Source organism: Penicillium coprophilum (genome assembly GCF_028826855.1).
Source record: "Penicillium coprophilum strain IBT 35676 chromosome Unknown utg000004l_segment0_segment0, whole genome shotgun sequence".
Taxonomy (NCBI): domain Eukaryota; kingdom Fungi; phylum Ascomycota; class Eurotiomycetes; order Eurotiales; family Aspergillaceae; genus Penicillium; species Penicillium coprophilum.
The window spans coordinates 8,136,468-8,163,192 of NW_026622723.1; the positions used below are offsets into that span (position 1 = coordinate 8,136,468).

Genomic DNA, 26,725 nt, shown 5'->3' on the forward strand with positions numbered 1-26,725 from the left:
TTGTGAGTTCCTAGATCCCATATTGACTCCAAGTCATGAAGAGAACGTTCCTGGACTCGCAGGGTCTCCACATTCCCAGTACGGTGTTCCTCCGTTGAACGTGACATTCATTGCTTGTAACTACTTGTAACTACTTGTAGTAGTCTCCTAAACGGTACTTGGCAGCGATTCTATCCTAGATTAGTGGCGAATATTTAATAAGTTGTTACGAACTAGTACAGAGTTAGAGGGCACGATAACCAGTGCCAAGATGAATCTAGGGCAGCTAAGGTCAAGCCGAGAGATGGGGCGAAAGTCGGGATTTCTCGGCTAGAAATTTGGACTAGTCTGGGGCCAAAGGTTCAAGTAATTTAGCGCTTTAATCCAAGAGCGTTCGAAATATGTTCTCCTAAGCTCAAAGGACTGTGTTCGCAAGGCTGGCGACTGATTACATATCTGACCCGGTGGGTCCAGGTACACTTAAGCTTGTAATTTAACTGTGGGCCAAAAACCCGTTTTGATGTGACCGAGACGCCACTCATTTTACGCCGTATCTAGAAGCCTAGGGCTAATACCGTACTGTACGCTAGAGCACCTGCATATCCCCGATTCACTTTAAGATCTTTTATATAGACCGTCCCCACATTTCCCCATCAAGGTCTTCCTCCGTTGAATGTGATATCGCGTGTAGGAAATTATCTCATAGGCTATAAGCCGCCACAAGTGAGAGTCGCAGGTGAGCCGCGTCAAAAAGTGAATCTCAACAACACTGGTATACACCAGCTTTTTGTATCGATACGGGTTTGATATATATTTGCTTGTTTCAAACAATTGAATGATCTAGTGATTGATTTCAACAATCGACATATTAGCCTACCAAATGATAACAGAACGTATCACGAACAGTTTCAAAATTTCAAACCACCTAGGTGTCCTAGAAAATAGTCGATTATAGGATAATACCTAGGATAACCTAAGAATAAGCCTAGGTCAAGTCTAGAGATCCATCCCAGTCTCACACTAAGGGCTCCCGAGGTGAAACATGGTATGATAGCGCTTCGCTTATAAGAAAAAGACTGTCGATTTCGGATACTGCGTACTGCATAGATATCGCCAATTCTCAGCCTGGCTACTAGCGCGAGTGTAATCCCAATCGGGCCAAGTCTAGCAAGGGCCTGAGGTTCCTGTCGCAAATACTGGTTCGTCTGCCATGTGTGTGAACCCATTATCACCTCACTAATATCGACCAAGTCTTAAGAGTCCCAGTGGATATGAGGGATTTTTCAGCTCACCTGAGCATCTTAGAGAAAAGGGGTTTTTGCAGAGCTTTTCTATGATAGTGATAGGCGCCAGCAGGGTACTTATATTCACTCAAGTCCCTCATTTCTGTATATCAAGTCTAGCCACCATTTCCTCACGCTTCTTTATCTATATCTTGTTCAATTCTTTCCTATGTCTGCTTAAAAGCTGCGCCATTCCTTAAATTGCCAAATCCAAGGCTCTGAGGCTCGGCACAATGAAGCCTCTACACTTACTTCTGATTTTATCAGTCCTGATAAAGAACGCCCTCTGCCTTGCCACAGTGGTAGTTCCAGACATTTCGTCGTCCACCTCCGAGAACCGAACCTTTAGCCACAATGTTATTCAGGCATTTGCACGTCTGAACGGTACTTGGTCCCCGAAGATTCGTTCGTATACAACGTTTGAGGATCTGGCGAAAGTCCTATCATGGCACTCAGCATATCTCGGCAATGCTACAAATTCTTCGACTTACTTAACTCATCGAAGCCATCACATTCACGGCCCTTCCTCAAGGCGCCATCACCACCGTGGCTCGTCCATTGATCACCGATCTTCTCACTCGACAAGCGATGTGCTTGTCACCAGAGCGAAGGAGCCCAAGGCTGTCTTTGCACACTTTATGGTAAGCTTGACTACACATATGATGTTGGTAGTACTTCTACCTCTGCCTGACGGGACTCCACTGCGACTCTTCTCGTCATCCCACAACCACTATCCCTGAACTAGGCTATCAACATACTATCTCTTCGATTAGGCTAACTCCTTCTTAGCTCGAAAATGCCAGAGAATGGGACCTAGGAGACTGGGAGCACGAGATCAACCTCGCCCGCGAGGCCCACATCGACGGTTTCGCTCTCAACTTCGGATCAGGTGTGGACTACAATCTAGCTTTCCTCAAGGCCTTTGTCACCGCCGACAAATTAAGCTTCAAATTTGTTCTCTCCTTCGACTACGCTGGCAACGGTCCCTTTGCCAAGGATGATGTGATTGACAGACTCCGTGACTGGACGTCATTTGGTGCGTACTATCACTTCCGAGGTAAGCCGCTGGTCTCGACATTTGAAGGGCCAGCGAATGCGGCAGACTGGGTGCAGATCAAGGCCGAAGTTGACTGTTTCTTCATGCCGGATTGGTCGTCGCGGGGAGCTAAAGATGCGTTGGCACTGAAAACAGCGGATGGGCTGTTTAACTGGGCGGCTTGGCCGTGGGGAAATACAGATATGGATACGTATGTTGATGCGTCGTATCTGGATTATCTGGAGAGAAGTGGAGGGAAGCCCTATATGATGCCGGTTTCGCCGTGGTTTTATACTAATCTACCCGGATATAATAAGAACTGGCTCTGGCGCGGTAAGTGACATATCTCACTCTTGTTGTGCTTCGTCGTGAGATGGGATCTTCTTGCTGACAGATGACTGATGGACCAGGAGACAACCTGTGGAGAGATCGCTGGGAAGAGGTCATGGTTGTGCAGCCAGACCTGGTCCAGATCATCAGCTGGAACGACTTCGGAGAGTCACACTACATCGGCCCACTGCCTGAGGGCAACTACAAGGCCTTTGACGTCGGAAAAGCCCCTTACAACTACATTCTTGGGATGCCACATGATGCCTGGCGCAAGCTCCTCCCTTACTGGATCGACACGTACAAAAAAGGCAAGGCATCGATCTCCCAAGAGGAACTCGTTGGCTGGTACCGTCCAAATCCGGCCGCGGCTTGCAATAGTGGCGGGACATCCGGCAACACGGCCGAGCAGCTTCAGGTTGAGTTTGACCCTGCGGAAGTCGCCCAAGATGTCATTGTCTTCTCCGCGGTTCTGGCCCTCGAGGCTGATATATCAGTGACGGTGGGTGGGGTGGCACTGCCCGCAGAATGGAAAAACAAACCCAGCGGGGGCGTGGGTGTCTTTCATGGAAGCGTGGCTTACGGCGGTAACCGCGGTGCTGTCAAGATCGCTCTCTCACGCTCTGGAAAGACTATCGCCTCATTTACCGGAACAGATATCACCGAGAGCTGCCTGCACGGGTACACCAACTGGAACGCGTGGGTGGGGAGTGCAGCAGGCCCCAAAATCCCCAATGGCGTGTCTCCTAAGCTGGCTATCGACGAGCAAAAGTGTATCAGGGGCACCGCAAAGGGCAACTTCAAGGGCATTTGCGAGTTCACCTGCAGCTACGGATACTGTCCCCTTGGCGCCTGTGGCTGTCTAGAGCTCGGACCGCCCAAGAAGCTCCCAAAGCCAACGGGAATCAAAGGGTACCCGATTGCTGGCGAAGGGTCCAGCTATATCGGTCTCTGTGATTTTGCCTGTAACTATGGTTACTGCCCACCCGAGGCATGCGGAACAACTGAGGTTGCCCTAACCGAGCCCACAGTGTCGCCTTTCCTCCCATCTGCCTGCACTTCTGGCACGGGGCAGGACAGCTTTATCGGCCTTTGCCAGTATGCATGCGACTTTGGATTTTGTCCGATCAAGCACTGCACCTGTACCTCGACCGGAACATTGATTCCTCCGCCTCCTCAAAACTCAGAATACGATGGTAAATGGACATTAGACGGTGACGACTCGGGCCTCTGTAGCTTTGCCTGCACCCGCGGCTACTGCCCCGAGACCGCCTGCGAGGAATACCACCCCAATGAGGTCGTCATGTGCAACGATGACTCTGAAGATCTCCAATGCCTGGAATACGCCCTTGCAGAACCCGAACTGTGTGATCTGTCACTCACATTCAACACAATGGGGGGTCTCCAGAAGTCACTCTCCACTATCCCCAGTGGTTGCACGGGCATTCACGCAATGCAAGTCACCCTCAAGCTCCTGAAGGACACCAAAGCCAACTTCACAGCCGTCGACAACGACTACGACTACTGGTTCAAATATTACCTCAAGTACATGGACCGGGTCGTCCCGCAGCAAATCCGGGAATTTGTGTCCTGGGGCAACAAAGGGCCAGGCAATAAATACTTCGACTGCACGCTTCACGATGGAGAGCAACACGACCCGAAAGTCTGCCCTGTTCATTCCGTCGCCAGGTCTTATCATATAGACTACGATTTCAATGACGAGGCGGGATTCTGGAAGGGCGCGGCCGAGCGTGGGATCCAGAAAGACTGGGTTAGTTTTGAGGACTGGGACATTATCAATCCTTGTGGGCCTGTCAATCCTTCGCGGCCTGATACATGTCAGAATGGTATGATTGTGTTGGAAGATTTCCCGCAACCGGCGAAGAATATGACCTTCGCGAACCCCAAGGATATCATCAGCAAAAGCGGCGGTAAATTCGACCAGTTGGAGCTGGACATCGTAACGACCTGGACAGAAATGATGTTTGGCTTTTGGGACGGGGACTACGACGACGCAGTCGAGGCCGTCTCACTTCCTGTGTTTATGCTCGCACAGGCAGTCGAGTCAATGGAGGAAGTCAAAGAGCTCGGCAAGCAAGAAAAGGAGTTGGAGGAGACAGAGCTCATCATGAAGATTCTCACCGCTGTTCTGGTCGTTGTGCCCTTTGTCGGGGAGATTGCCGGCGAGATCGCGGGGCTGGCTTGGGTGATCGAGGCCGCGGTTGTGGTTGATATTCTTGGCAGCACGGCGTTGGGCGTGTACGATGCTGTCAAGAACAAGGCGAGCCCGGCTGTGGCGGTGGTGGATATTCTTTTGGGTGCTGCGGGTCGTAGAACGGGGAAAAATTATTCCAAGGCGGCGTCGAAGAAGCGGGAGATGGGAGCGGAGGATGTGAGCAAACTTGGGGATGTGTTTAAGCGACATGATGAATCGCTGAGAAAAGTGATTCCTGCGGACCGGTGTAAGGTTTGATGGGTTTAACGAAAATAATTTTCATTGAGAATAGAATAGAGTCCCAGTCTGACTCTAGAGGGGCGGCCTCATGTAAAGTGATAGGTGTCACTGCCCGAGAATATAGATGTTGTAGTTCGTGAGACATCAAACACCCTAGTCTTAACACTCCTAGAAAAATGCTTGACAAAGTAATCTGTACAGCTTACAAATTCAGGAATGAATTAGAAATGTTTCGTTTCATTAAATGACATTATCATCTTGTTTTTTTCTACAAGGCAGGGCCCTCATGCACCCATATCGGTAGGCTGTGCGAGAAGGAACCCATCACCTTAGAGAACACTTCTGACCCCAGGACGCTGTCCTGATTCCTACTGGCTATCCACACCGGCAATGTAGGAGATGAGATCAACAACACGGCGGGAGTAACCCCACTCGTTGTCGTACCAAGAGACAAGCTTGATGAAGTTGGCGTTAAGGGCGATACCGGCCTTGGCATCGAAGATGGAGGAGCGCTCATCACCGTTAAGATCGGTGGAGACAACCTGGTCCTCGGTGTAGCCGAGGATACCTAAAAAGTGTTAATATCTCGGGTCGAAAGAAATCAATAATCAAACAAAGCGTTCACTCACCCTTGAGCTCGCCGCTCTCGGAAGCGGCCTTGACGACGGCCTTGATCTCCTCGTAGGTGGCACCCTTCTCGATGCGGCAGGTAAGGTCGACAACGGAGACGTTGGCGGTGGGGACACGCATGGCCATACCGGTGAGCTTGCCGTTGAGCTGAGGGATAACCTTACCGACAGCCTTGGCGGCACCGGTGGAGGAGGGGATAATGTTCTGGGCCGCAGTACGGCCACCACGCCAGTCCTTGTTAGAAGGAGCATCGACGGTCTTCTGGGTGGCGGTGTAGGAGTGGACGGTGGTCATGAGACCCTCAACGATGCCGAAGTTATCGTTGATGACCTTGGCGAGAGGGGCCAAGCAGTTGGTGGTGCAAGAGGCGTTGGAAAGGACGTTGACATCCTTGGTGTAAGACTTGTTGTTGACACCCATGACGAACATGGGGGCATCGGCGGAGGGAGCGGAGATGATGACCTTCTTGGCACCACCCTTCAAGTGGAGGGAAGCCTTCTCCTGAGTGGTGAAGACACCGGTGGACTCGACAATGTATTCGGCACCGGCCTTACCCCAGGGGATGGAAGCGGGGTCACGCTCAGCGAAGAAGGTGACCTTCTTGCCGTTGACAATGAGGCCATCATCGACAAACTCAATGTCGCCCTTGAACTGACCGTGGGTAGAGTCATACTTGAGCATGTAGGCCTATATTTCACCGAGAGGTTAATATCAGGCTAGGAAATCAGTCGATCTGGGGGAAGAAACATACAGCGTAGTGAACCTCAATGAAGGGGTCGTTGACAGCGACAACCTCGACGTCAGGGTTGTTGATACTGTTTGGTCTAGGTTAGAATTGCTCGGGTCTTTTTTTTTCTTTCTCATTCGTGTAACTTACGCATTGCGGAAGACCTATGGTGTTGTTAGTATGTTTCCCGAGATCTGAAGAGAATCTCACTTACAATGCGGCCAATACGACCGAAACCGTTGATACCGACTTGGACAACCATGATTGCGGTTTACTAGAGCATGTTAGTAGAGAATCCCACAAGAAAATGATGAAATCTTACTGTAATAGTGAAGTAAAATGGAGGGGAAAGAATTGATGAAGAGAAGAGAGAAGAAGAAAGGAAGAGAGATCTGGGGGAGGGAGAAGATTAATGAATGGATGACTGACGCAATGGACAGATCACCCCTCACCGAACGTACAAGACGGGGACCTCTGGCATTCTCTTAGCATATCGGACTTGACACTGAATTTCCCGACTGTTGCCGCTTGTCTACCCAGCAACGCATTTCCGGTTTCATACACCGGGCAAAGCAGGAAGAGTCACGATATTGGGGGTCCTACGCTGCCCCTCGGTAGCTCCCGTCTACCAATAAGAATCCAGCAATTCAACTGCTCTTCGGGTTCTTGACTATTCTTCGGATCTTTTCTCTTGAATCTTTTGCCTATTCGGAAGTCTACTCGGTTACAAGGAAGATCACGATAATATTAGGTACTAAGAAATCCTCCAGAAATTCCCGAGGTTGAGATAGCTATGACGCTGGTGGAGGGGCAATGATGCTATGACTGAGGGGCAAAATATGTACCTCCGTAGCTACGGACTTATGGCACATACGGAGTACGGAGGATGGAGTACATAGATGTAGGACATCTACATGAGATAGATCTAACCTTTTATTGTCATTTAATGCGGGCCAACCCTCTGCGGTGGACGGATCGAGTATGGCGATATAAAAGGGTGGCTCCTCCGCCCTGAAAGGAGTCACCGGTAACCTCACATGGGGCCACGGGATCAGTCAGACTTTTTTCTGATTTGCTTGGAATTGAGCTTGGACGATTTCTAAGTACTGGGGTCCCCAACCTTGGGAGATTATCAATCCGCCTTTTGCCTCAATTGCCTCAATTCCCTGCCTCATGGCCTCAAAAAAGGAGATCTTACGTGGACGCATCCCTGCCATCAGTCTGAGACTGGATCAGGCCATCTGGACACAGAATGGCCGATACACCAAGTGGCGCAATCTCCAGCTATCGGCATCCTAGTCTACAAGATTGAGATCGTACAATACAGGATGGCATGACCGGAGGATTCAAGATTAACAATAAAGTCCCAAAGCCCTACAAAGGAGAGCTCGAACTGGGTATGATGAATTATGGATTATGGTACAATGGGGAGAAATGAACAAGAGTGCTATGATTCAAACCATCGAATACCCATGGGGGGAAAATAAAAAGAACAGTCAACTAATGGCCGAAAGCAACCAGGATGTGCATTTATTCCTCCTTGACACCCCCGCGCCAGTTCTTCTCGGCAGCCTCAATGGAGGCCTTGTCGCTCTTGGGTCCACCCTGGGACATGAAGCCACCAGCGGCCTTGAACGGACGGGCGAGATCACCCGTAGCGGGCTTGCCGAAAACGTGAATCTTGGCCAGGTTGGACTCGAAGGCACCCTTGAGGGGAATGATGGACTGGATAAGGAGAGGGTTGGTGTACTGGAAGTACAAGTGCATCACACCCATCATGCCGACACCCATGAGTTGGCTGCGGAGCTGCTGGCGCAGTTGAGCCTTGTCGTAATCCATGTTGGTGGTGGTCACGGGCTTGGGCTCCTCGGTGCTACCCATCGTGGCGGGCTCAACGTACTTGAGGGTTGTCATATCTGAAGATATTGCGCATTAGTTTTGATTTTTGGGGCCTGTAGGGAGAGCGCGTGATCAGCGTCAACGTACCCTTCTTCTTGTTGATCTGATACTGGGTGTATAGGTGGACAGCCAGGATGAGCACATTAGACAGAAGATAGCATCCGCGGACCAGCATCAGGACGTGAGGGTCCTCGAAGGGAACCTTCTTGGACAACTGCATCATCACCAAGATGATGGCGAGGTTGGTACTGTGCGACCATTGTTAGTTCTCAGATAGATATGGTCAATCATCAAGCAGTTATCCATACATTTGAGCAGACACCATTTTGCCGGACACTTTTCAATATGGAGAAATTGTTGAGTATGGGGGAGTACAACGCGAAACAAAACTTGAAAGTCGCGGGCCACCTGGCATTTCTGGAATGTCAGGGAGCCGGAAAATCAGTTCTCCCGGCCCTATCTCTATCGGCCGTCGAAGGCCTTAGGGTTTGTCGCCTGACATTTGAGGTTACAATATCATGTGATCTCCCCCACTGCTGGCCGGGAACTGTGATGGTCCAGCTTCAAACCAGACCAGCTTATTTTGCAAAACGTCAGCAACCACCACATTAGTGGTCTTCCATTATGGCTTGAAGTTGCACAATGATGTGGATTATTGAAGCCACTCAAGTTTCAGATGTGAATCATAGCCATTTATGCTGGAGACACCCATTGCACTCAAACGGCTGGAGGCGCACTTGGCTTCTTGATCGCCTCGCATGCCAAAACTAATCATGGCTTCTGTCTATTTTTTTTTGAAAGAACAGAAAAGGAGTCATAAGAAAACTATACAGCAACTAATTCTCTAGATCCAACTGACGCTACTGATGGAAATATCTCCAGGCAAGAAACCCAACGCCGTGAGAAAGGACAGTTCCATTTTGGGACTAGCGCCATGTGTCTTTTTTGGCACAGCCGGCGCCTGGCACATTCTGACTTCTCCATCCATCAACAACGCGCGTATCTTCCGCACTTCTAAATCGTCTCCACATCCACACCACTGCCAAATCGTCTTGATTTCGGTTTTCATCTACCATATTCACTTCTGCGACCGTCTTCGCACATTTATTTCGCAATGCCTGGCGGAAAGGGAAAGTCTATCGGTGGAAAGGGCGGAAAGGGTGATGCTGCGGGGAAGGCCCAAAAGTCTCACAGCGCAAAGGCTGGTCTGCAGGTTAGTGCGATCATTATTTGTCTAATTCCTGGACTAGGAGGTGTGTCGTCCGAGAGTGGGAATGTGATGGCGATGAGTTACTCGATGAAACTACCCCTCGAAGACGCGTCGCCTTGGATCCTCGTTGCTGCTCGATAAGGGGTAGTGTTTCTCGATATCCGTGGAGCTCATCCCATGTCGTCACATATCCTTACTCTCTCTCGACCGTGTTTCCCTCCCATCGCCAGCTATTTGAGATGACGCGACTGCTAACATAATCACGCTCTCTAGTTCCCCTGTGGCCGTGTCAAGCGTTTTTTGAAGAACAACACCCAGAATAAGATGCGTGTCGGTGCTAAGGGTATGCTATCCTCCTTGGACTGATCTCTCAAATGACCCGCCTCTCTAACACGTTTCCCCTCTAGCTGCCGTCTACGTTACCGCTGTTCTTGAGTACCTGACTGCCGAAGTTCTCGAATTGGCGGGTAACGCCGCTAAGGATCTCAAGGTCAAGCGTATCACTCCTCGCCACCTCCAGCTCGCCATCCGTGGTGATGAAGAATTGGACACTCTTATCCGCGCGACCATTGCCTTTGGTGGTGTTCTTCCCCGGATCAACCGTGCGCTGCTCCTCAAGGTCGAGCAAAAGAAGAAGGGTGGCAAGATCGAGCTCTAAATTATCATCTGAAAAGTTCCGAAAAGATGGGCTGCTACCGCGGGAGGACCTCAACACCTTGACTTCTAAACATACGATCAATCCCGGCCGCTCTTTTTTCAGTCCTCTCGTCTTTGTTCTTCACGGCGCTCTACTTTGTATTTTTTTTTACTGATATTCCCCGGTCTTTGCTTTCAATCATGTTTCTTTTCGTTTCGAGTTCATAGGGCGCTGTAATGGGAAAATGGGGATATCCTGGTAGTGGGAATTTTACTGATTCGATGTGCTTCACCATTTGCTATGTAGTAATTGTACGATTATCGACTTGTAGACTTGCACCAGGGTAAAAGTTTAGAACTCCGGGACCGACGCTTCCTGATGGGATTAATTTTTTCCCACGTTCCAGAGGGGTCAAACACGTATACAATCTGCTGGAATACTAGACCTTGCATATCAAATCATTTTGGCTCGGAGGATCGACAGGGACTAACATGCATAACTCCGGAAAGATAAATAACGCGAGCACCGCGTCATGTGCTCTTGGCATCTCGATTTTGAATCTATCCCTTACACTGAATGGGAAATGAGGTTCATCTTTGCCGTGAAGAATCTGAAGATGTTAAGGGTACTCCGTACATGGAGCCAAGATCCTTTTTCGATACATTTTACAGTTATAATCTTCAACTACTAGTAAAATGAAAGGTACAAGGTACATGGATTGAACTGTGAGGATCTGAGTACAAAGGCAAAGGCAATGAAGAAAAAAAATAAGATCCCTGAACTGCAACATCCCAAGCATCGAGGGGCTAGAACCCTCTAGGATGGGAGATGGGACATATATCAACACACAGGAATGCAGATGCATCCACACTGCGCAAGGTAGATTTGTAGAATCGGCACAATCCAAGGCAGCAGAATCATATAGTGAATTCACACCGTTCCGCGAGACAACGTTAGGGTCAAAGAAAGCAGTCAACGCACGCGGAAAAGAAGGCAAAGAGAAAGGGGGAAAAAAAGATGAATAAAAAAGAAGAAACATGTCACAACCGCCTAAGCCAGAACCGAACATGAATTTCCAGAGGAAATCGGTCGACATAAGACGGGCCAGAAACATTAAAACGGATGCGAGTCACCCCATGTACAAACTAAACAGACAAGAATATGCAAGATGCTGGTATTGTCGTTTCTTCTGCCATGGGCAAAAGGTTTTTTGTGTCATTCTTCGTATGCGTCCCATGTCACCAGGAGTGGTGTTCGGGGTCGTGGAGTTCGTTCCGACACAGCATAGAAATCCATGGATTTGCATGCAAGGCGCCCGCAATATCAGAAAGTGGGAAAATAATAAAAGATATCACGTCCAGAACAAAAGTCCAGAGTCTTCTTGAAACTGGGAGTCGGGGGAAATTTTCAAAAGCGTTCATCCAAACCGCGTGTTGAGCTGCCCCCCCAAAAAAAGAAACGTCTAAAACTTGGCTAGATCAGTGAAAAGGATTTTCTGGTCTTTTTTTTTTTGTTTTGTTGTTGTCATCTCGTCATCCCTCATCGAATCGTAAGCCGGTAATTCGCAGAACAGGGCCTCGTAATACAAGTCGTATTCATCTCGCGGCAAATCAGTCGGATGCTGGCAATAAAAAGGGGAGTCGCCGTCAATAAATTCGTCCAATATTCTACTCCACAATGATCTCTACTCCGGAGTTGGTGCGGAGTTCATCGCTTCCGCGGGTTTGGTGGCCATTCTGGCGGCGAAATCCAGTGCCCTTGTCAGGGGTTGGGCCACGGGGCTGGCGGACGGGCATGCGTTCCTGCTGGCCGTCATATCCCATTCCCATGCCACGATTGCTACCGATAGCGCCAGCGTTGGATTGTTGGTTGTCCTGTTCCCAGGAGAACATGCCTCGCAGGCGACGGGGGCTCGAGTTGGGGCCACCAATACCGGTGCCGAGGGAAAGGCCACCCAGGCTGTTGACCAGCAGGTCATCACGCTGCATGCCAAGAGAAGAGCCCGACTGGGCAGGGGTCAGGGTCGGGGTATTGGAAGTACCAGTGGGCGTACCCTCATACTGAAGGCGGGCGCCATTCGACTGCAACGCGGCAGGGAAGCTAGCGGAGGAAGGCACGGGCGAAGGGGTATAAGATCGCAGGTCGGCAAAGGACTTGGCAGCCCGCAGGTTCTGGCCATTGGAAAAGTTGCCAGGTGAGTCCATCACGCCCAAAAAGCCCGAATTTTGTCCACGCAATGTGTTGAAAGCGCCAGGCCCGGCTTCTTGGCGAGCCTCGCTGAAGTCGATGGTCGCCGCCCGGTTGAGGCCACGACGACCGCTATCCGACTGGCCAGATGGTGGGATGGAGGAGGTCGGGGGGCTGACATTGGCACCGGCGGCAATCTTGAAGACCTGCACCTGGCGCTGTTCGCCACTGCCACGTGAAGCATGACCCAAGCCCATGTTGTGAGCCAGAGTGTGAACCGTACGACGTTGGGAGGGAGTGAGGTTGTGGGGGAAGATCACAGAATCGCGAACAGTATCTTCCTTGAAAAGGAGTAGTTGGGAGTAGTAGGAAAGGGTCTGAGTGTCGTTCAAGTCCACATCTGCACAGAAAATTTTTGTTAGCGACAGGCCAAATTTTCGACAACCTTTTTCAACAACTGAGTGACCCACCAATCTTCTGTCCTCGCTGGGATACGGGCGACGGCGAGGTGGCCGGGATGTGCGAGGTGAGTGAAGACATAGAGCTCTGCGTCTGGAGCTGAGGGCCACCTCCCATAGGGCGGTGCTGTTCTTCCAACTGGCCACGGCGTTCTCGCTTCTCACGCTCGATCCGTTCCCGCTCCTGCAAGGGAAGCATCTTCTTGTACTCGACTCGCAGTTTCCGACCTTGAAGCTCAAAGTGGTTGAGGACCTCGATCACGGTTGCTGTCTCCTCGGCGGATGTGAAGTTGGCAAAGGCCAGACCACGGAATACACCATTATCAAAGTGGTAGTTGAAGGCGTATGGGAGGGGGAGGTTGAGTTCTGTCATCAACTGAACCAGCTGCTCCTTTTTCACGGCAAAGGGGATATTTTTGATAACAATGGCGGTCGGGATCAATTCGTCGTCGTCGGCAGACGAGGCCGAGGCTTCCGGTCGCATAGCGCTGCTCTGAATGGGACCAGGACCCAGGTTCGAAAATGCTTGGGGCATGTTTGGTTGCTGATCCAACCACGTCTTGAGGCGACTATTAGTATTTTTTTTCCCCTTCATTGCCTAGGGGAAGATAGGGGGTCCATCAAATCAGACGCAACATACCGTGGGGAGGCCAGCACGTCCACGGGCATTCGGCTTCAGGCTAGCGGAAGCCGAGCGAATTCCTCCGAGAGTTTGAGCATTGGCAAAACCGTTGGGATTCCAAGTTTGCGAGCCGGAGATATCATAACCGTAGTTGTTCTGCAGGGAGGGGTTCAAACGTTCCAGGCGAGCGGACTCATAACGCATCTGGTCTTGTTCGTACATATTGGTCGGCATCGGGCCATATGCATCAAACTGTCGAGAAGGCTGACGGTGTAGGGGTTGTTGATGCCTCTGAGACCCAGGGGAACGCGCAGAATGATCGTGATACATGTCTTGATAACTCATCGAGAATTCCGAATCCAAAAGAAATAACAGTCACTACTCCACCATGAGAGCGACACACAAGTTGGTAGGATAGAAACCGTCGAGGGACGGGATTGTGCGGATGTTTTGGGGAAAAGGGAAAACTTTGGACTAAAAGCCGATCGGAGGGAGATTCTGGGCGGAGAACAAAAAAAAAAAAAAAAAAAAAAAAAAGAAGGAAGGGCAAAATATGTTGAAAAGGTCACGAAATGTTTCGTTTCATTCAAGGGGCTTTTGCTTTTCTTCTTTTCTTTTCAAAGTCCTTTTTTTTGGTTTTGGTCCGGGGATTTCCTTGAAACTTGCTATAAGACCGATGAAACCTGGGAGTTGACAGATCTCATCAAGGAAATTCAAACGGCAAATCAGTCCACGAAGCTGCCAAGAAATGGAGTAAGGAGGTGATAAGTATGTAAAAAAGAGAGAGAGAGAGAGAGAGAGGGAAGAGGATCAAGTATTCGGGCAGAAAGGTGAAGATGAACTATTTATGATATAAAAGGGGAAAAAGAGGATCCAAGGAGACTAAAAGTCATACTTATAGGTCTACATTTATAGCATTTATATAACATGTCTATACCATTTCCAACATTACATTTATAGTACATCTAGTCTGGTATTGCCCCTGGCCACACTGGTGGACTCGTTGATCCAATGACATGATACTATTTAATACTGAACAGTAGCAGCTATGGAGTACAACATACGCAGTACAGAGTAGTAGATATTGTAATTTTCGATATTGAACGTTTTGCATCTACATATCATATCATGTATATCTTCCCGCTGGATTCCCCTTATCCTCTATTTCCCCTGGAAGATCCCCCCTGAAGAAATTACAGTCAAAATCACAGCTAATGACTCCATCCCTATCCTTCTACGGAGTAGGTCCTGATGGCTTAGCCTTTTACCAAGACGCCGGTGCCTCGTTAGGCTCGTCACTAGGCAATTTAGAGGACCCCGCCGTGGTGGACACTACTTATAGCTTCTCATCCCTGAGCAAATTTGGGGAAATACTTTGATTATCTTTTTTTTTTCGGTGCGTGGATGATGTGCACGAGTCTGGGTTGTCTGACGTATAGACAGAGTTGGGGTTCACACCCTGCCTCGTGCTTAGCAAGGGGTCCTGCACTACTACACACTGTATGTTAGATGTGATTCTCTATATTTGATACACCACCCGTTTAGACATGCAGATGGAGAGTATTTCTCATGGACTCCGCTTCATTTTAATTACTGTATTTCATCTTCAGGGGGAGATTTTCTATAATTACTCATTTACTCCTGAGGTTAGTTCCCCCCTATTTCCTTTCGCCCCATCTGCCTCACGGGCGAGTTCGTGACTCGCCACCCATATAAGAGTTATTTTTAATACCCTTGGGAAATTTCCCTAAAGGTTCGGCCCAGCCGGATAGGCCACGTTGTTTCCCCATCGGCTTTTACAGCTAAATTGACGGTACGGAGTACATGAAAGATATATTGCGCCAGTCCCACTTCCATGAAATTGGACCTTTTGTCTGGTCTCCACGATCCGCGCATCCTCCGTTTCTAGCGCGTGCACCGAAGCTCCTTATGGGTTCCTGTGATCCAGCTAGAACCCGCTAGACGCTGCTCAGAAGGTGTTCAGTGGTGTCAGATCCCGGTTTGGTGGAGCTCTGGAGCTCCGGCTCTGAGTGACTACTCCGGACACTTGTACTCGGGATAGACTCCTCCGTTATCCGTACAGTGTATGGTCACTTCCAAGTCACGCTAGAAAAGTCTACGGAACTTTTTGCTCTGAAGTCTGATTCGCTTCGGCAGTCGTTCCCGTAATAGGTATGTTTAGGAGATGTCTCAGTAAAGGGTGGTCAGAGGGATCACATATTGCACATGACACTATATCTCCGATCTTGCTCTCTGTCTGAACTACGTGATCTCTTTTTGAGAATTTACGATCAAATACCAAGGAGGGGGGGAATACTTGGTAGTGGATTGATCTACAGAGGGTCGGGTCGGGTCGTAAGGACGTCCACGATGTTTCAGGAGAACGAACTCTGTGGTTGGGTAGCAAGGCCTTCAACAAGCGCTATCAGCTCTTAGGACGAGGGAAACAGACACACTCCATATCCACACAGCTGGAATGAAGGGACCGACATGATCATCAAAAAGGCTCGAGATAGGATGATAGAGATTCACCATGGTTGAATTGCAGCTCATATACGGAGTAGGACACCCTAGAATTCCCAAGAAATTAAAGGGGAAAAGTCTCTGGGTTACCAGGATCTACTGTACGCAAGGTCGAGGCAAAAGCAATATTTAGTTGGATGCCAGAGCTGATAACGAGGTTCAGGCTCTGAAAAATGAGACATATTTTTACCCAATAAATCAGTTGATCAAACTGAGTCAAATATGTGTACGGAGTACGAGTCATTTTCTGATCCATTACTTGAGATAGGAGTTGAGCGACATGAAACGAAAGGCAGCCAGTTTCAACCAGCTGGAAGCCTAACAAATCAGGCCAACAATATCAAAATCTGACGTACTCCGTACGGAGTACATGGACCTAGATAGATCGTAGATTGTATGTTGTGCATCCATGGATAAGGACTATTTCAAACGTAGTAATGTTCAACGTTTGACCCGTTTGACCCGTTCGAAACGTTACATTTTAACTAGTTGCATGCAGCATATCATGCAGTCCTTAAATTCGCTTAAGCCAGGGCACATTGCATGTATATAGATGATATCTTTACCTCTTCACATTGGTATAAGATACATGTAGATTTTCTTGCTTAATTCTAAAAAGGATCGACAGTTTCACGAGAACAAGCGATATTCGACACGAATAGGTGACGAGTGTCAGACCCACATGAACGTTGCAGTCGCCGGATTGAGACATGAACAGAGGCTGATGATTATTTCACTCGAGATAAAAAGGCCAGGGATTAGGAAGAAACATATATACCGAGTCTGAGCCCAGTCTAAACTAAGTGTCTAAAAAAAAACAACGAATATAACAAGGTACGTATATTTCGTCCACGCGGCTGACAGGGGCTGAAGGCCAAGGCGAGTGGATACTAATTGCTTTTAGAGTGGCTTTTTTTCCTCGCTTCGACTTGGATCTACATAGTCGATTTCGATCGATTTTCCTGATCTTCAACTCTTTGCATGCTAGATAATGCGAACTCCATTACGAGCGGCGATAGCCATTGCGCTAATTGTAACCGTATTTCTAGTGAAATTTCACCTTGATTCTATCTTGCAATGGAGTGATCGAAATACTCCCAATATCTATGCCCTAGATGGCGATACATATATCGAGCTGGTCTCTGCCCATACTACGACATCCGCTTCACGTACCCAGCCCCGGAGGAAATGGACCCCCACAGCCCGACCAACTCGTCATGTGGTAGCCAACAATCTTGAACCTAAGCGCATCCCCGTCGATGTTCCCGGTGCTGAGTGGGCGGGTGAGCTATGGTTCAGATCTGAATTGCCGCCCAGCTTCTATGATTCAGAAAGCTTACTCCAAAATCCTGAAATACTCGCTCCGGTAGAGCATGATGATGCGGTGGAACCATCGTCTACAGCTCCTGCTCGTCCGAAGGTCACTCCGAAATCGGATCGCGTAATTGTGTTGGGGAAGATGTCGTACGAAAACACCGATTGGCTTGAGGATCAGCTGCCAGAGTAAGTCCCCAGACTTCATTCACTAACAAACTATGCCGAAGGCTAATCTAACACCCGAATTATAGATGGCAACACGCAGTCTATCTCGTCGATGATCCCGAAGCAGAGCTGCCAGTCGAACAAAACAAAGGCAAAGAAAGCAGTGCCTACCTGCAATACATTCTGGACAATTATGACAAATTGCCCGAGTACATGGTCTTTCTCCACGCTCATCAATATAGCGGCCATGTTGAATTCTGGGAGCAGGACAATGTATTGACCGTTCGACGACTGCAACTCGACTACCTCAGACAAGTTGGTTATCTCAATTTGCGCTGCGATTGGAGTCCTGGGTGTCCTGATGAAGTCCAGCCATTCCGGCAAACTGCTGGTCGCACTACCGAACTTGCATTTGCGGGTGCTTGGATCCGTATCTTTAACAACACAAACGTGCCTGAGATTGTTGCTACGCCTTGCTGTGCTCAGTTTGCTGTAACCAAGGAGCAGGTCCTCCAACGCCCACGGAGCGCTTATGAGTCGTATCATCATTGGCTTATGACCACCGAGTTGGACGATGAGACGAGTGGTCGTGTCTTTGAATACATATGGCATATCATCTTCGGGCAGGATCCCGTATTGTAAGTTATAAGACAAGAAATGTTCCGGTAGTTGATCCTAACCTTTGGCCGTGAACAGTTGTCCTGCAAAGGCGCAGTGCTACAAGGATGTATATGACATGGATTATAAAGAGCCAGATGAGGATTTTTTCGGTGATGACTTCTGGGGCGATTGGAATGATGAAACACCTGCACACGAAACGCCTGTACATGCACCACCTGCACATGAAACGTCTTTACATGCAGCACCATGACCTGTGGACGAGATATGATTTGTATTTTTCTAACTTATATAGACTTTCTGGGACATATCAACACCCGGACTTGTAATTTTGTTCTACTGTTGTATCTTCTGCGCATCTTCTGGTTAATTTTCGCTAGTGACATTCTCACTGGGTATACTCGGCCATATATACTTTCTCTCGCTCGAGTCTTTTCCAAAAAGAAGACACGAAATTGTTAATTGCATGGACTACAGGCTAGCTCAAAAATGGACATACTCGTCAATATCATCTGCAGATATAAATTGAAAATATTCATAAAACCATCGTGTATATCTTCACTCGCTCATCTTCGGCCAAGATCTGACACTGTTGAATCTCACAGCCAAGCCAAAGCCATCAGTCCCATGACACCTGCCATGGATGCAGCACCGGGAGCTGAAATACCAGCTGCTGCATCAGGGGTAGAAGTGGCAGAGGACGCAGCGCCCGCTGAATTACCGGCAGAATCAGAGGATCCCGAGCCGGACGAAGTCGAGCCCGTCGAGCCCTGGCTGCTGGTCCCGCTGGTGCTAGAAGAGTTTGTGGTAGTGGCGGTGTTTGAAGTAGCAGTGCTAGTAGATGTGCCAGTCACAGTAGTGGCAGCGGCAGAGTTGTAGGTAGTCGTGGTGAGCGAGCAAGAGTAGACAAGGTCCAGGGCCTCTAATCAATGCGTTAGGATTGTTTTGTATCTTAGGGATAATCACATTATACATACCGTTATCATCGTCGTCATCATCGCTGTCATCGTCATAGTCACCACGGTCTCCATCGGTGATGTTGTTGTTGCGCCTGTCACTTTGGTACTGGGTGATACAGGCGGAGCAGAGCGGGATCTGAGTTTTGGCAGCGTCCCAATCGCAAATGCATTGGATCTCAGCTGAATCGCGTTCATGCTTGGCATCACAACTCTTGGCGATTCCGACCACGGAGCTGCAGGCAGACCGGCACCGAGGGGGAAATCGTCGTGATCCAATTTGGATGCGATGGCAATGTTACTGGCAAGTAGGAGGCCACAAAGAGGGAGGAGCTTCTGAGTATGCATGGTTATTGATGTCGATGGATGATTGTAGAGGCGTTTGTGATTTTGTCTCTGATCAAAAGCAGTGGGAATTTAGATATATTTATATTGTTGAAGCTAACGTCTGTTCTATATGTAGAAGATGATCTTCTTTGTCGACATTCCCCACGCATACGGAGTAGTCAGGGTTCAATTGAAAAATGGACTGAGCCCCCAAAGTGTGCACATCCTTGACGATGCACCGATCAGCGGAGTCCCGCCAATGTTGGTTGTGCAAAAGCAGCTGCCTGGTCTATGCGATCAGCCAAGATTTTGCCAAGAGCTTAAATGGAAACATATATACATGTGGACCTAGAGATCTTGCTAATAATATCGTGCATTGTGTTCTGTATATATTTATCATATGCAGGCACTGTGGCTATGCTCTACTTCAGAACTAAGCTTAACTATGTACGATTGTTTGATTACTTCTACATCTTCCGTTCGCCAAGAGTTTTATCCCACGGAGGATCATATACGGAGTACATAGTCTAGTGTCTAAGCCACGCTGTGGGACCAATCGGTGCATATCGGGGATTCGGCATTGATCATTTCACCTTCTTTGTTTATACTCCATACGCTCAGTAGGAAGCATAACGCTCGAAACTCGATCATTATCACGTTCAAATCTACTCCGTAGAAGTGCCCACGCAGGCTACCGATAGCCGAGCTGTTCCGGTCCACTATTCTTATATATATATCTATGTATATATATATAGATGTTGTGACAGGTATACGACTATCAATGTTGAGTTGGTTGGTCTCCAGGCTTCAGTGTTTTTTGGATTCTCCAAGTATATGCTTGTACCTAGTCTATCAACACTATTCGTTAATTGTTCCAGGCCGTTGACCTCCCCTGTGATAGTCCAGACTAACGCGACTATCGATATTTTGGAATTTTGAGTAGAACTACTAGAATCAACGAGATCAGTAAAACTAGAAAATCTATTCTAGTCTCACCAGTGTACCTCGTGATGTAATCCTTGATTACTTTCATCTGGGCTCTGACGGTGCCCAAGGGTTTCTACTTAGTAAGAAAGCGAAGTCCACCCGAGCATGGGTGGACCCCCCGCAATCATAACATCACTTGGAACATTTCCAAGCTGTGCGTACTTCTACGTGAATATATACAACCAAAGCCATTTAACTACGAATTTCTTCATCTAAAGACGTAGATGACTCGGACTATCGGCAAGATGTGGGAAAAGTACTGCCTACGACCTACTCAGGGTACTGTCTCCACCATCCCAGTCTTCGTCTACGGCACAGCCTGGAAGAAAGAGCGCAGCGCCGATCTAGTCTATAATGCAATCCAAGCCGGTTTCCAAGCTGTGGACACAGCAGCCCAACCCCGCCATTACCAAGAGCATCTCGTTGGTGATGGCATCCGCAGAGCAATTGCCGATGGGATCGTCGGGCGAGCCGACTTATACGTGAGTGTGCAGTGGCTATTTTTAGTCTAACTGTATTGCGAGGGATAACTAACCATAACTAGGTGCAAACCAAATATAGCCCTGTGTCAGCACAGGATCCGGCCAATATGCCCTATGACCCGTCAGCAACAGTGACGGATCAGGTCCATGCATCTATCAAATCATCATTGCACAATCTTCGCTCAAAAGTTGATCCTGACTCCGTGGATGAGACCTACATTGATACCGTAATCATCCATTCGCCACTGTCGACTTTAGCCCAGACCCTGGAAGCCTGGCATGCCCTGGAGACTTATGTCCCTCATCGCATCCGCAATTTAGGTATCTCTAACTGTACATTGCCTATCCTCCGCGAGTTGTGTGTATCATCCCAGACAACCGTGAAGCCATCGGTGGCACAAAACAGATTTTACGAGGATACTCTGTTCGATGTCCCCTTGCGCGCATTCTGCCGCGAGAATCAGGTGATATACCAGAGTTTTTGGACATTGACGGCGAACCCAGGCCTCGTGCGCTCTGAGCCAGTGCAGCAGCTTGCTCGCCATGTTAACATAACTCCGGCTGCTGCTTTTTATACGCTTGTTATGGGCTTGAAGAATGTGGCGGTGCTGAATGGGACCAAGAATGAGTCGCGCATGAAGGAAGACTTGTCTGCTCCTAAAAAGGTTGAAAACTTCACGCAGAAGCAACCTGAGTTGTGGCAACAGATTCTGACGGACTTCCGGGGATTGATCGGGGAATCCACATAGTCTCGCATACACCGTTGAGCGAGCTGTGTGCTTGAAGGACAGTCGTGTACTCCTTAATGGTTATTGAAAAAAAAAAAAAAGACCAACGGATTGAGAGCATTGCCATGGCTTTTGCAGTTAAGATATAGCGGTACAATTCTTCCATCTGTACTCCGTATGTGATACCTGATAAGCATGTGTGATCACATGGTACCCGTGGACTTCCAAGTACTGGTCACCACCTTGCTGACTCAGGAAACGCCTCCCCGCGGGACAACTTGATCTCGCCGCCGAGTGGCATAAGGGAACTCAGTTGATTCATTCGATTTACTAAGTGGGAGATATTCGAAGATCTCCATTTCGTTAGTGCCTTTAGATCATAATACTTGGCATATCATTCACCGCCCAGTTCCGTTCTGCTGATGCCTCCCGCCTTATTCTGGATGTTGGACAATTCACGCGCCCATTGAGCGTCATCTTCCTAGTAATCACCACCGGTCCTTGATCTGTGGGTTATCGATCCTTGTGACTTTTTCCTTACCCTCGGTGTTGGTTTCGATAGATTCGCGCAATCGGTGGCATCCACTTTTTTTTTTTCTCGGTTCTGTGGTCAAAGCCTCTTGACTCAAAATTAGGCGACTTGGATGAACAACTTTTTGCATACTGAGTTCGCGCCTGGCTCCTCTGTCTTCTAGGTAACATCTCCTGCGGTCAACTCAGTTCAATTATTCAGTGACCGAAGAACGTCGAGATACAATTTCATATCGCACTCCACCGCGATAAGATCCAACGCCTTTGCGCGCCAGCCTATTCACCATGAGCTCGCAAGGAATGACCCGCAAGAGACCTGCGCCGGGAACAGTTCCTCCCGTTCATCCCCAGATGAACCCTGTACCGAACTTTCCGACTACCGCGAACCCGGGCTCTCAGCTTTCCAACGATCAATTCTTACAATGGGGTCAGAATCCCCCCGCTAATGCCATCAATACCTCCGCTTTCTCCGATCCCTCCTACAATACGGCAGGCTTTGTGCCACCCCCAGATGTATCTGCACCGGCTGCAACAGCATCCAACCAACTTGCCCGCCGACAAGCGAACCAGATGGTCAGCCGAAACCGTGGCTACGAACAGCCTCCTGCTTCATATGTGGAAAACGGCGGAAACAGTGGAAATGGAGAGAGTGGCGCATGGGGGGAATCTTTAGAGGAGCTCTACCGGCGAGCCTTGACTGCCAAGAGAGATTCGCAGGCAAAACGAAAGCAAATTCCGCCATTTGTACAGAAATTGAGCAGGTATGACATACATTCATTGCTTTTTTTAAATCAGTTTTCAGGCTAACTGAAAACCACAGTTTCTTGGACGAATCCAAGAATACGGAACTGATTCGATGGTCGGACGATGGCAATTCCTTCGTTGTCTTAGATGAAGATGAGTTTGCCAGAACGCTGATTCCCGAGCTCTTCAAGCACAATAACTACGCCTCATTCGTCCGACAGCTGAATATGTACGGTTTCCACAAGAAGGTCGGACTTTCCGATAATTCAATGCGCGCCAGCGAACGGAAAAACAAGAGCCCCAGTGAATACGCCAACCCTTACTTTAAACGAGGCCATCCAGATCTTCTATGGCTCATCCAAAAGCCAAAGAATGCGGGAGGCGGTGGACATGCGAGCAAGCCTAGCAAGGGCGGCACACGCGTAAAGACGGAGGATATTGATGATAACGAGATGGACGATTATGTTGAAGAGGGTGCACCGGCTCCTCGTGATAGCCGTGCTCCCCGACCACAGCAATTGTCACTAGTCACAGATAGCTCTGTGCCCAGTGATCAACTTTCTGGGGTATATCGCGAACTTCAGGCGATTCGTCAACAGCAGTCAATCATTTCAACCACGATCACCAGGCTGCGGAAAGAACACGAGCAACTCTATGCCCAGGCAGCCAACTTCCAAGAGCAACACACTCGCCATGAGAATTCGATCAATGCCATTCTAACATTCCTTGCAACTGTATACAATCGCAGTTTGCAGGGTGAGGGTGGGCCACAAAATCTCGCAAATTCCTTTGCAGGTGCCATTTCGCAGGATCAAGGAAACATTGTGGATGTTGATGATGACTACCTTAGCAATGCTTTGGGTTCCATGACTAGCCCGAACTCCCAGAGAACAATGAAGAAGCAGCCGCTGCTTTTGAAGGCTCCGCCCGCGGCGGATGCGTATATTCGGGCCTCCACAGTTTCACCATCAGCCAGTGGTTCCTATGACACACGGTCTCGTGGTCATACTCGGCAACCTAGCGCGAACCAGCACGGCCATGTTGAGGAGGTCTTTGACCACAGTCCCCGCCCAAATGCTCCAACCATTCCTTCGGGACAGCCGACCGACGAGACTTCCCCTCAAAGGGACATTATGTCTGTAATCCAAAACTCCAATGCACGAAACGGGCTCTCCACAAACTTCTCCGAGTTTCCCAATGTGCTCTCCTCTCTTGAAAATCATGGTGGTAATGTTCCCCTCACGGCAAATCAACGCGCCGATATGCTTCGACTCATGGCCAACGAAACAAATTCTTCAGAACCCAACGCTGGCGTATCACCTAACAACGCGCTCATCTCGCCGACCCCACCCCCCATGCCGCACAACTACTCGGGCAGGCTAGCCAGCACACGACAAGAAATCGATAACCTAGTTAAGATGCAAGCCGAGCAAGATCGATCCGTCCAGAACTTGACTAGTCTCCTTCAGCCGCTGAGCCCGAATGGTACCATCCCCGGTATCGAGGGCAGCGATGGTAGTGTACCTCCTCCTCCGCTTGATCTCGACCAAATATTCAACAACGACTACTTCACCGACATTGGGGATGCAGGTTCCGACGTGAAGAAACAGGCCGAGAATCCCATGAGCCACTTGGGCACTGGCCAGGATACAAACGATCCTGTGGGAACCACCCAAGCCGATGACGGAGACACCAACGACCTGTTCGATTTCGATCACATCCCTGCTGAACCTGATCTTTTTGAAACCCCTCACCATGGGCAGGGTGATCCGGCCTACCACTATGGCTTTGACAATGTTGGGTACGATGAATCGGGGCGTGTGATCGAGCAACTGACGGACAGTGAAGCCACTAGTCCCGCAACCACGGAGCACCCGGGCGAAACTATGGATGATGGTGGCAGTGCGACGAAACGGCGCAGAAAGCTGTGATTCGGCCGATGGCGCAAGGAATACCGGATGGAACAAATACACAAGCAGGGGCTCGGGCTAGGGCTTGGATGGAAACAAAACTTCTCGGCGTACAATTAGGCGTTTTTTTTCTTGTTGATATGGGGTTAATTCGACTGGGCTGTAAAAACCTATGATGATCCATGACTGATCCAAGTGGAAGTTTAATGAGATACCTTTGCTTTCACTCCTAGGCCTTGAATTTCATATGTAGGCATTGTTTGGATCTATTGTCGAGTACTTCATATGCAGTACCCTTGTTCTCTACGCTCTCGGCAACATTGGAAGTTCGACCGATAGTGGATCCCGGAGTCCACGGTTACCCGCAGATCACCCGAGATCCGAGATCTACGGCCCGTACTCAAATGTATGCCATATATGATGGGTACCTAGGGTACAGCGAGACTGGTAGGATTAGAGGGCATGCCAATATGACAGACTTTAGACAATCGAATTTCTTTTGGCTCGGATCCCATCAATAATCCTAGAAAAGCATGGACTTTGGTATGCCAATCAACATGCTCCGACATAAAATGTTAATAAGCCCCCTAGATTATAAACAGGAAGCTTGTTTTTGTCGTGGCCTAGTGATAATCTACTGTGTTTTCACACCGACCTAAAATATCACGGAACTACGAGAACTACAAGAAATAAACTAATCATCCCGACCAAGGTGTACACCTTTTTGGCCTAGTGGTCAAAAGTGTTGATATAAAAGTTAGGCCTGGGGCATCCGCATCATCGCCCCGTCCGTTATCTCAATGTTTCTCACACTCCCAAACTATCTCTCTCCAACCTTTAAATCGACTTGCCAAATGCCTCCACGTAGCTTTCGACCAAAGTTACCTTTATGGGCCCGTTTTCGAAGATGAATTCGCTACTGGAGCTCACCTCTCCGGATGCGATTCAATCACCAACACAAGTATCCCATACTGACGCTCCTTCGCTTGTTCATTTCATATCCGTCTTGGCACTTTCCAATTCCAGATCAACAGAATGGGACGGGCATACTCTGATCCCATTTTGGCGCCATGCATAATCTTCGCTGCGTTCCGATCTGGCGAATGCGGGACACGCCACTGCGGTCTATCTGCCCGCTCTATGAGCTCCACCTCGCGGATCGCTATGAACGGATAGGCTATGAGACAGAGTACTTTTTTTTTCGGCAGAATTGGAGGCTGAGAGATAAACCAGACCCGAGAGATCTTGATCCTCTTCGTTATGCGATGCTCGCTTCTATCATGGAAGAACTACATGAGGCAGTGACTTGGAGATTAAGCCTCAGTCTACGGCAAAACCATCAGCATGTCTATCGTGAGGATGACGGGGACCCGTGGCCACCTTTCGCCCGGGAAGAACTACCAGCCTGGACAAAAAATGCGATGCCCATGGATCAAGATCTATTAAGACTCTCGGTACCACTAGTCACTGGATGCCGAGGGGAATCTGGTCCTTGAGAAGAATTGCAAAGGTCTTAATTTTGCTCGGCGCAATATCATCACCAACACAAGTTAACTCTATACGATCTAGGAGCTATGTACTTGTGAAAATTTATCACATCAGCCATCTCAATTCCAAACTGAACGGGTGTTCTCGCATCCGTGACATTCTAATCTCTTTCGTTCAATCATGCTCTCGGTGTCAGTTCATTCCAAAGAAATTTTCAATCCACAGCATAGAACCGAACGATGAGTTTCACGTTTATATATCTGGTGTCGGGTGCCTTCTGACCCGGCGCTCTGTCATGATGGTGTGTTGCTTTCGGCGATCATTGGTAGAATCAAAGGGGTTATCATGCAATGAGGCTGACACAAAAGAACGAGGCAAACATAATAACCAATCCTAGGTGTCTCTGGGGATGTGTGTGTCCTAGAACTGCCTTATTAAGGCGCCGGCGCTTACTCACAGGACGCTTATGACTGCACCTAGGTAGTGATAAGCTAAAAAT

The 26,725-nt window shown here is 48.8% G+C and overlaps 10 protein-coding genes across 10 annotated transcripts; 6 read left to right on the plus strand and 4 right to left on the minus strand.

Annotated features, from left to right (window-relative positions):
- Positions 1 to 1,531: 1,531 nt before the first annotated feature.
- On the plus strand, positions 1,532 to 5,098 carry N7500_007508 (glycoside hydrolase family 71 protein; the record flags this gene model as incomplete). Its single annotated transcript, XM_056678652.1, has 3 exons — positions 1,532 to 1,903; positions 2,052 to 2,631; positions 2,709 to 5,098. 3 exons carry the CDS (start codon positions 1,532 to 1,534, stop codon positions 5,096 to 5,098), a joined length of 3,342 nt encoding a protein of 1,113 aa, XP_056533652.1.
- A 350-nt stretch (positions 5,099 to 5,448) lies between these two features.
- Positions 5,449 to 6,699, minus strand: gpdA (glyceraldehyde 3-phosphate dehydrogenase GpdA; the record flags this gene model as incomplete). The annotated part of the gene is made up of 5 exons (XM_056678653.1): positions 5,449 to 5,648; positions 5,710 to 6,397; positions 6,462 to 6,525; positions 6,588 to 6,601; positions 6,652 to 6,699. 5 exons carry the CDS (start codon positions 6,697 to 6,699, stop codon positions 5,449 to 5,451), a joined length of 1,014 nt encoding a protein of 337 aa, XP_056533653.1.
- A 1,268-nt stretch (positions 6,700 to 7,967) lies between these two features.
- On the minus strand, positions 7,968 to 8,661 carry N7500_007510 (PHO88 family protein; the record flags this gene model as incomplete). Its single annotated transcript, XM_056678654.1, has 3 exons — positions 7,968 to 8,353; positions 8,424 to 8,584; positions 8,645 to 8,661. The coding sequence occupies 3 exons, from the start codon at positions 8,659 to 8,661 to the stop codon at positions 7,968 to 7,970; spliced, it is 564 nt and encodes a 187-aa protein (XP_056533654.1).
- A 736-nt stretch (positions 8,662 to 9,397) lies between these two features.
- On the plus strand, positions 9,398 to 10,204 carry htz1 (histone H2AZ; the record flags this gene model as incomplete). Its single annotated transcript, XM_056678655.1, has 3 exons — positions 9,398 to 9,549; positions 9,820 to 9,889; positions 9,954 to 10,204. Exons 1-3 carry the CDS (start codon positions 9,451 to 9,453, stop codon positions 10,202 to 10,204), a joined length of 420 nt encoding a protein of 139 aa, XP_056533655.1. The 5' UTR covers positions 9,398 to 9,450.
- A 1,646-nt stretch (positions 10,205 to 11,850) lies between these two features.
- Positions 11,851 to 13,780, minus strand: N7500_007512 (uncharacterized protein; the record flags this gene model as incomplete). Its single annotated transcript, XM_056678656.1, has 3 exons — positions 11,851 to 12,770; positions 12,841 to 13,426; positions 13,469 to 13,780. 3 exons carry the CDS (start codon positions 13,778 to 13,780, stop codon positions 11,851 to 11,853), a joined length of 1,818 nt encoding a protein of 605 aa, XP_056533656.1.
- A 3,184-nt stretch (positions 13,781 to 16,964) lies between these two features.
- N7500_007513 (DUF3431 domain-containing protein) lies at positions 16,965 to 18,326 on the plus strand (the record flags this gene model as incomplete). Its single annotated transcript, XM_056678657.1, has 3 exons — positions 16,965 to 17,476; positions 17,542 to 18,093; positions 18,152 to 18,326. The coding sequence occupies 3 exons, from the start codon at positions 16,965 to 16,967 to the stop codon at positions 18,324 to 18,326; spliced, it is 1,239 nt and encodes a 412-aa protein (XP_056533657.1).
- Positions 18,327 to 18,672: 346 nt separating this feature from the next.
- On the minus strand, positions 18,673 to 19,377 carry N7500_007514 (putative GPI anchored protein; the record flags this gene model as incomplete). The annotated part of the gene is made up of 3 exons (XM_056678658.1): positions 18,673 to 18,995; positions 19,051 to 19,212; positions 19,278 to 19,377. 3 exons carry the CDS (start codon positions 19,375 to 19,377, stop codon positions 18,673 to 18,675), a joined length of 585 nt encoding a protein of 194 aa, XP_056533658.1.
- Positions 19,378 to 20,567: 1,190 nt separating this feature from the next.
- N7500_007515 (putative aldo-keto reductase (AKR)) lies at positions 20,568 to 21,574 on the plus strand (the record flags this gene model as incomplete). The annotated part of the gene is made up of 2 exons (XM_056678659.1): positions 20,568 to 20,825; positions 20,888 to 21,574. 2 exons carry the CDS (start codon positions 20,568 to 20,570, stop codon positions 21,572 to 21,574), a joined length of 945 nt encoding a protein of 314 aa, XP_056533659.1.
- Positions 21,575 to 22,369: 795 nt separating this feature from the next.
- On the plus strand, positions 22,370 to 24,759 carry N7500_007516 (Heat shock factor (HSF)-type DNA-binding; the record flags this gene model as incomplete). Its single annotated transcript, XM_056678660.1, has 2 exons — positions 22,370 to 22,845; positions 22,905 to 24,759. 2 exons carry the CDS (start codon positions 22,370 to 22,372, stop codon positions 24,757 to 24,759), a joined length of 2,331 nt encoding a protein of 776 aa, XP_056533660.1.
- A 1,082-nt stretch (positions 24,760 to 25,841) lies between these two features.
- N7500_007517 (uncharacterized protein) lies at positions 25,842 to 26,292 on the plus strand (the record flags this gene model as incomplete). Its single annotated transcript, XM_056678661.1, is given in 2 exon segments — positions 25,842 to 26,192; positions 26,203 to 26,292. The coding sequence occupies 2 exon segments, from the start codon at positions 25,842 to 25,844 to the stop codon at positions 26,290 to 26,292; spliced, it is 441 nt and encodes a 146-aa protein (XP_056533661.1).
- Positions 26,293 to 26,725: the final 433 nt, after the last annotated feature.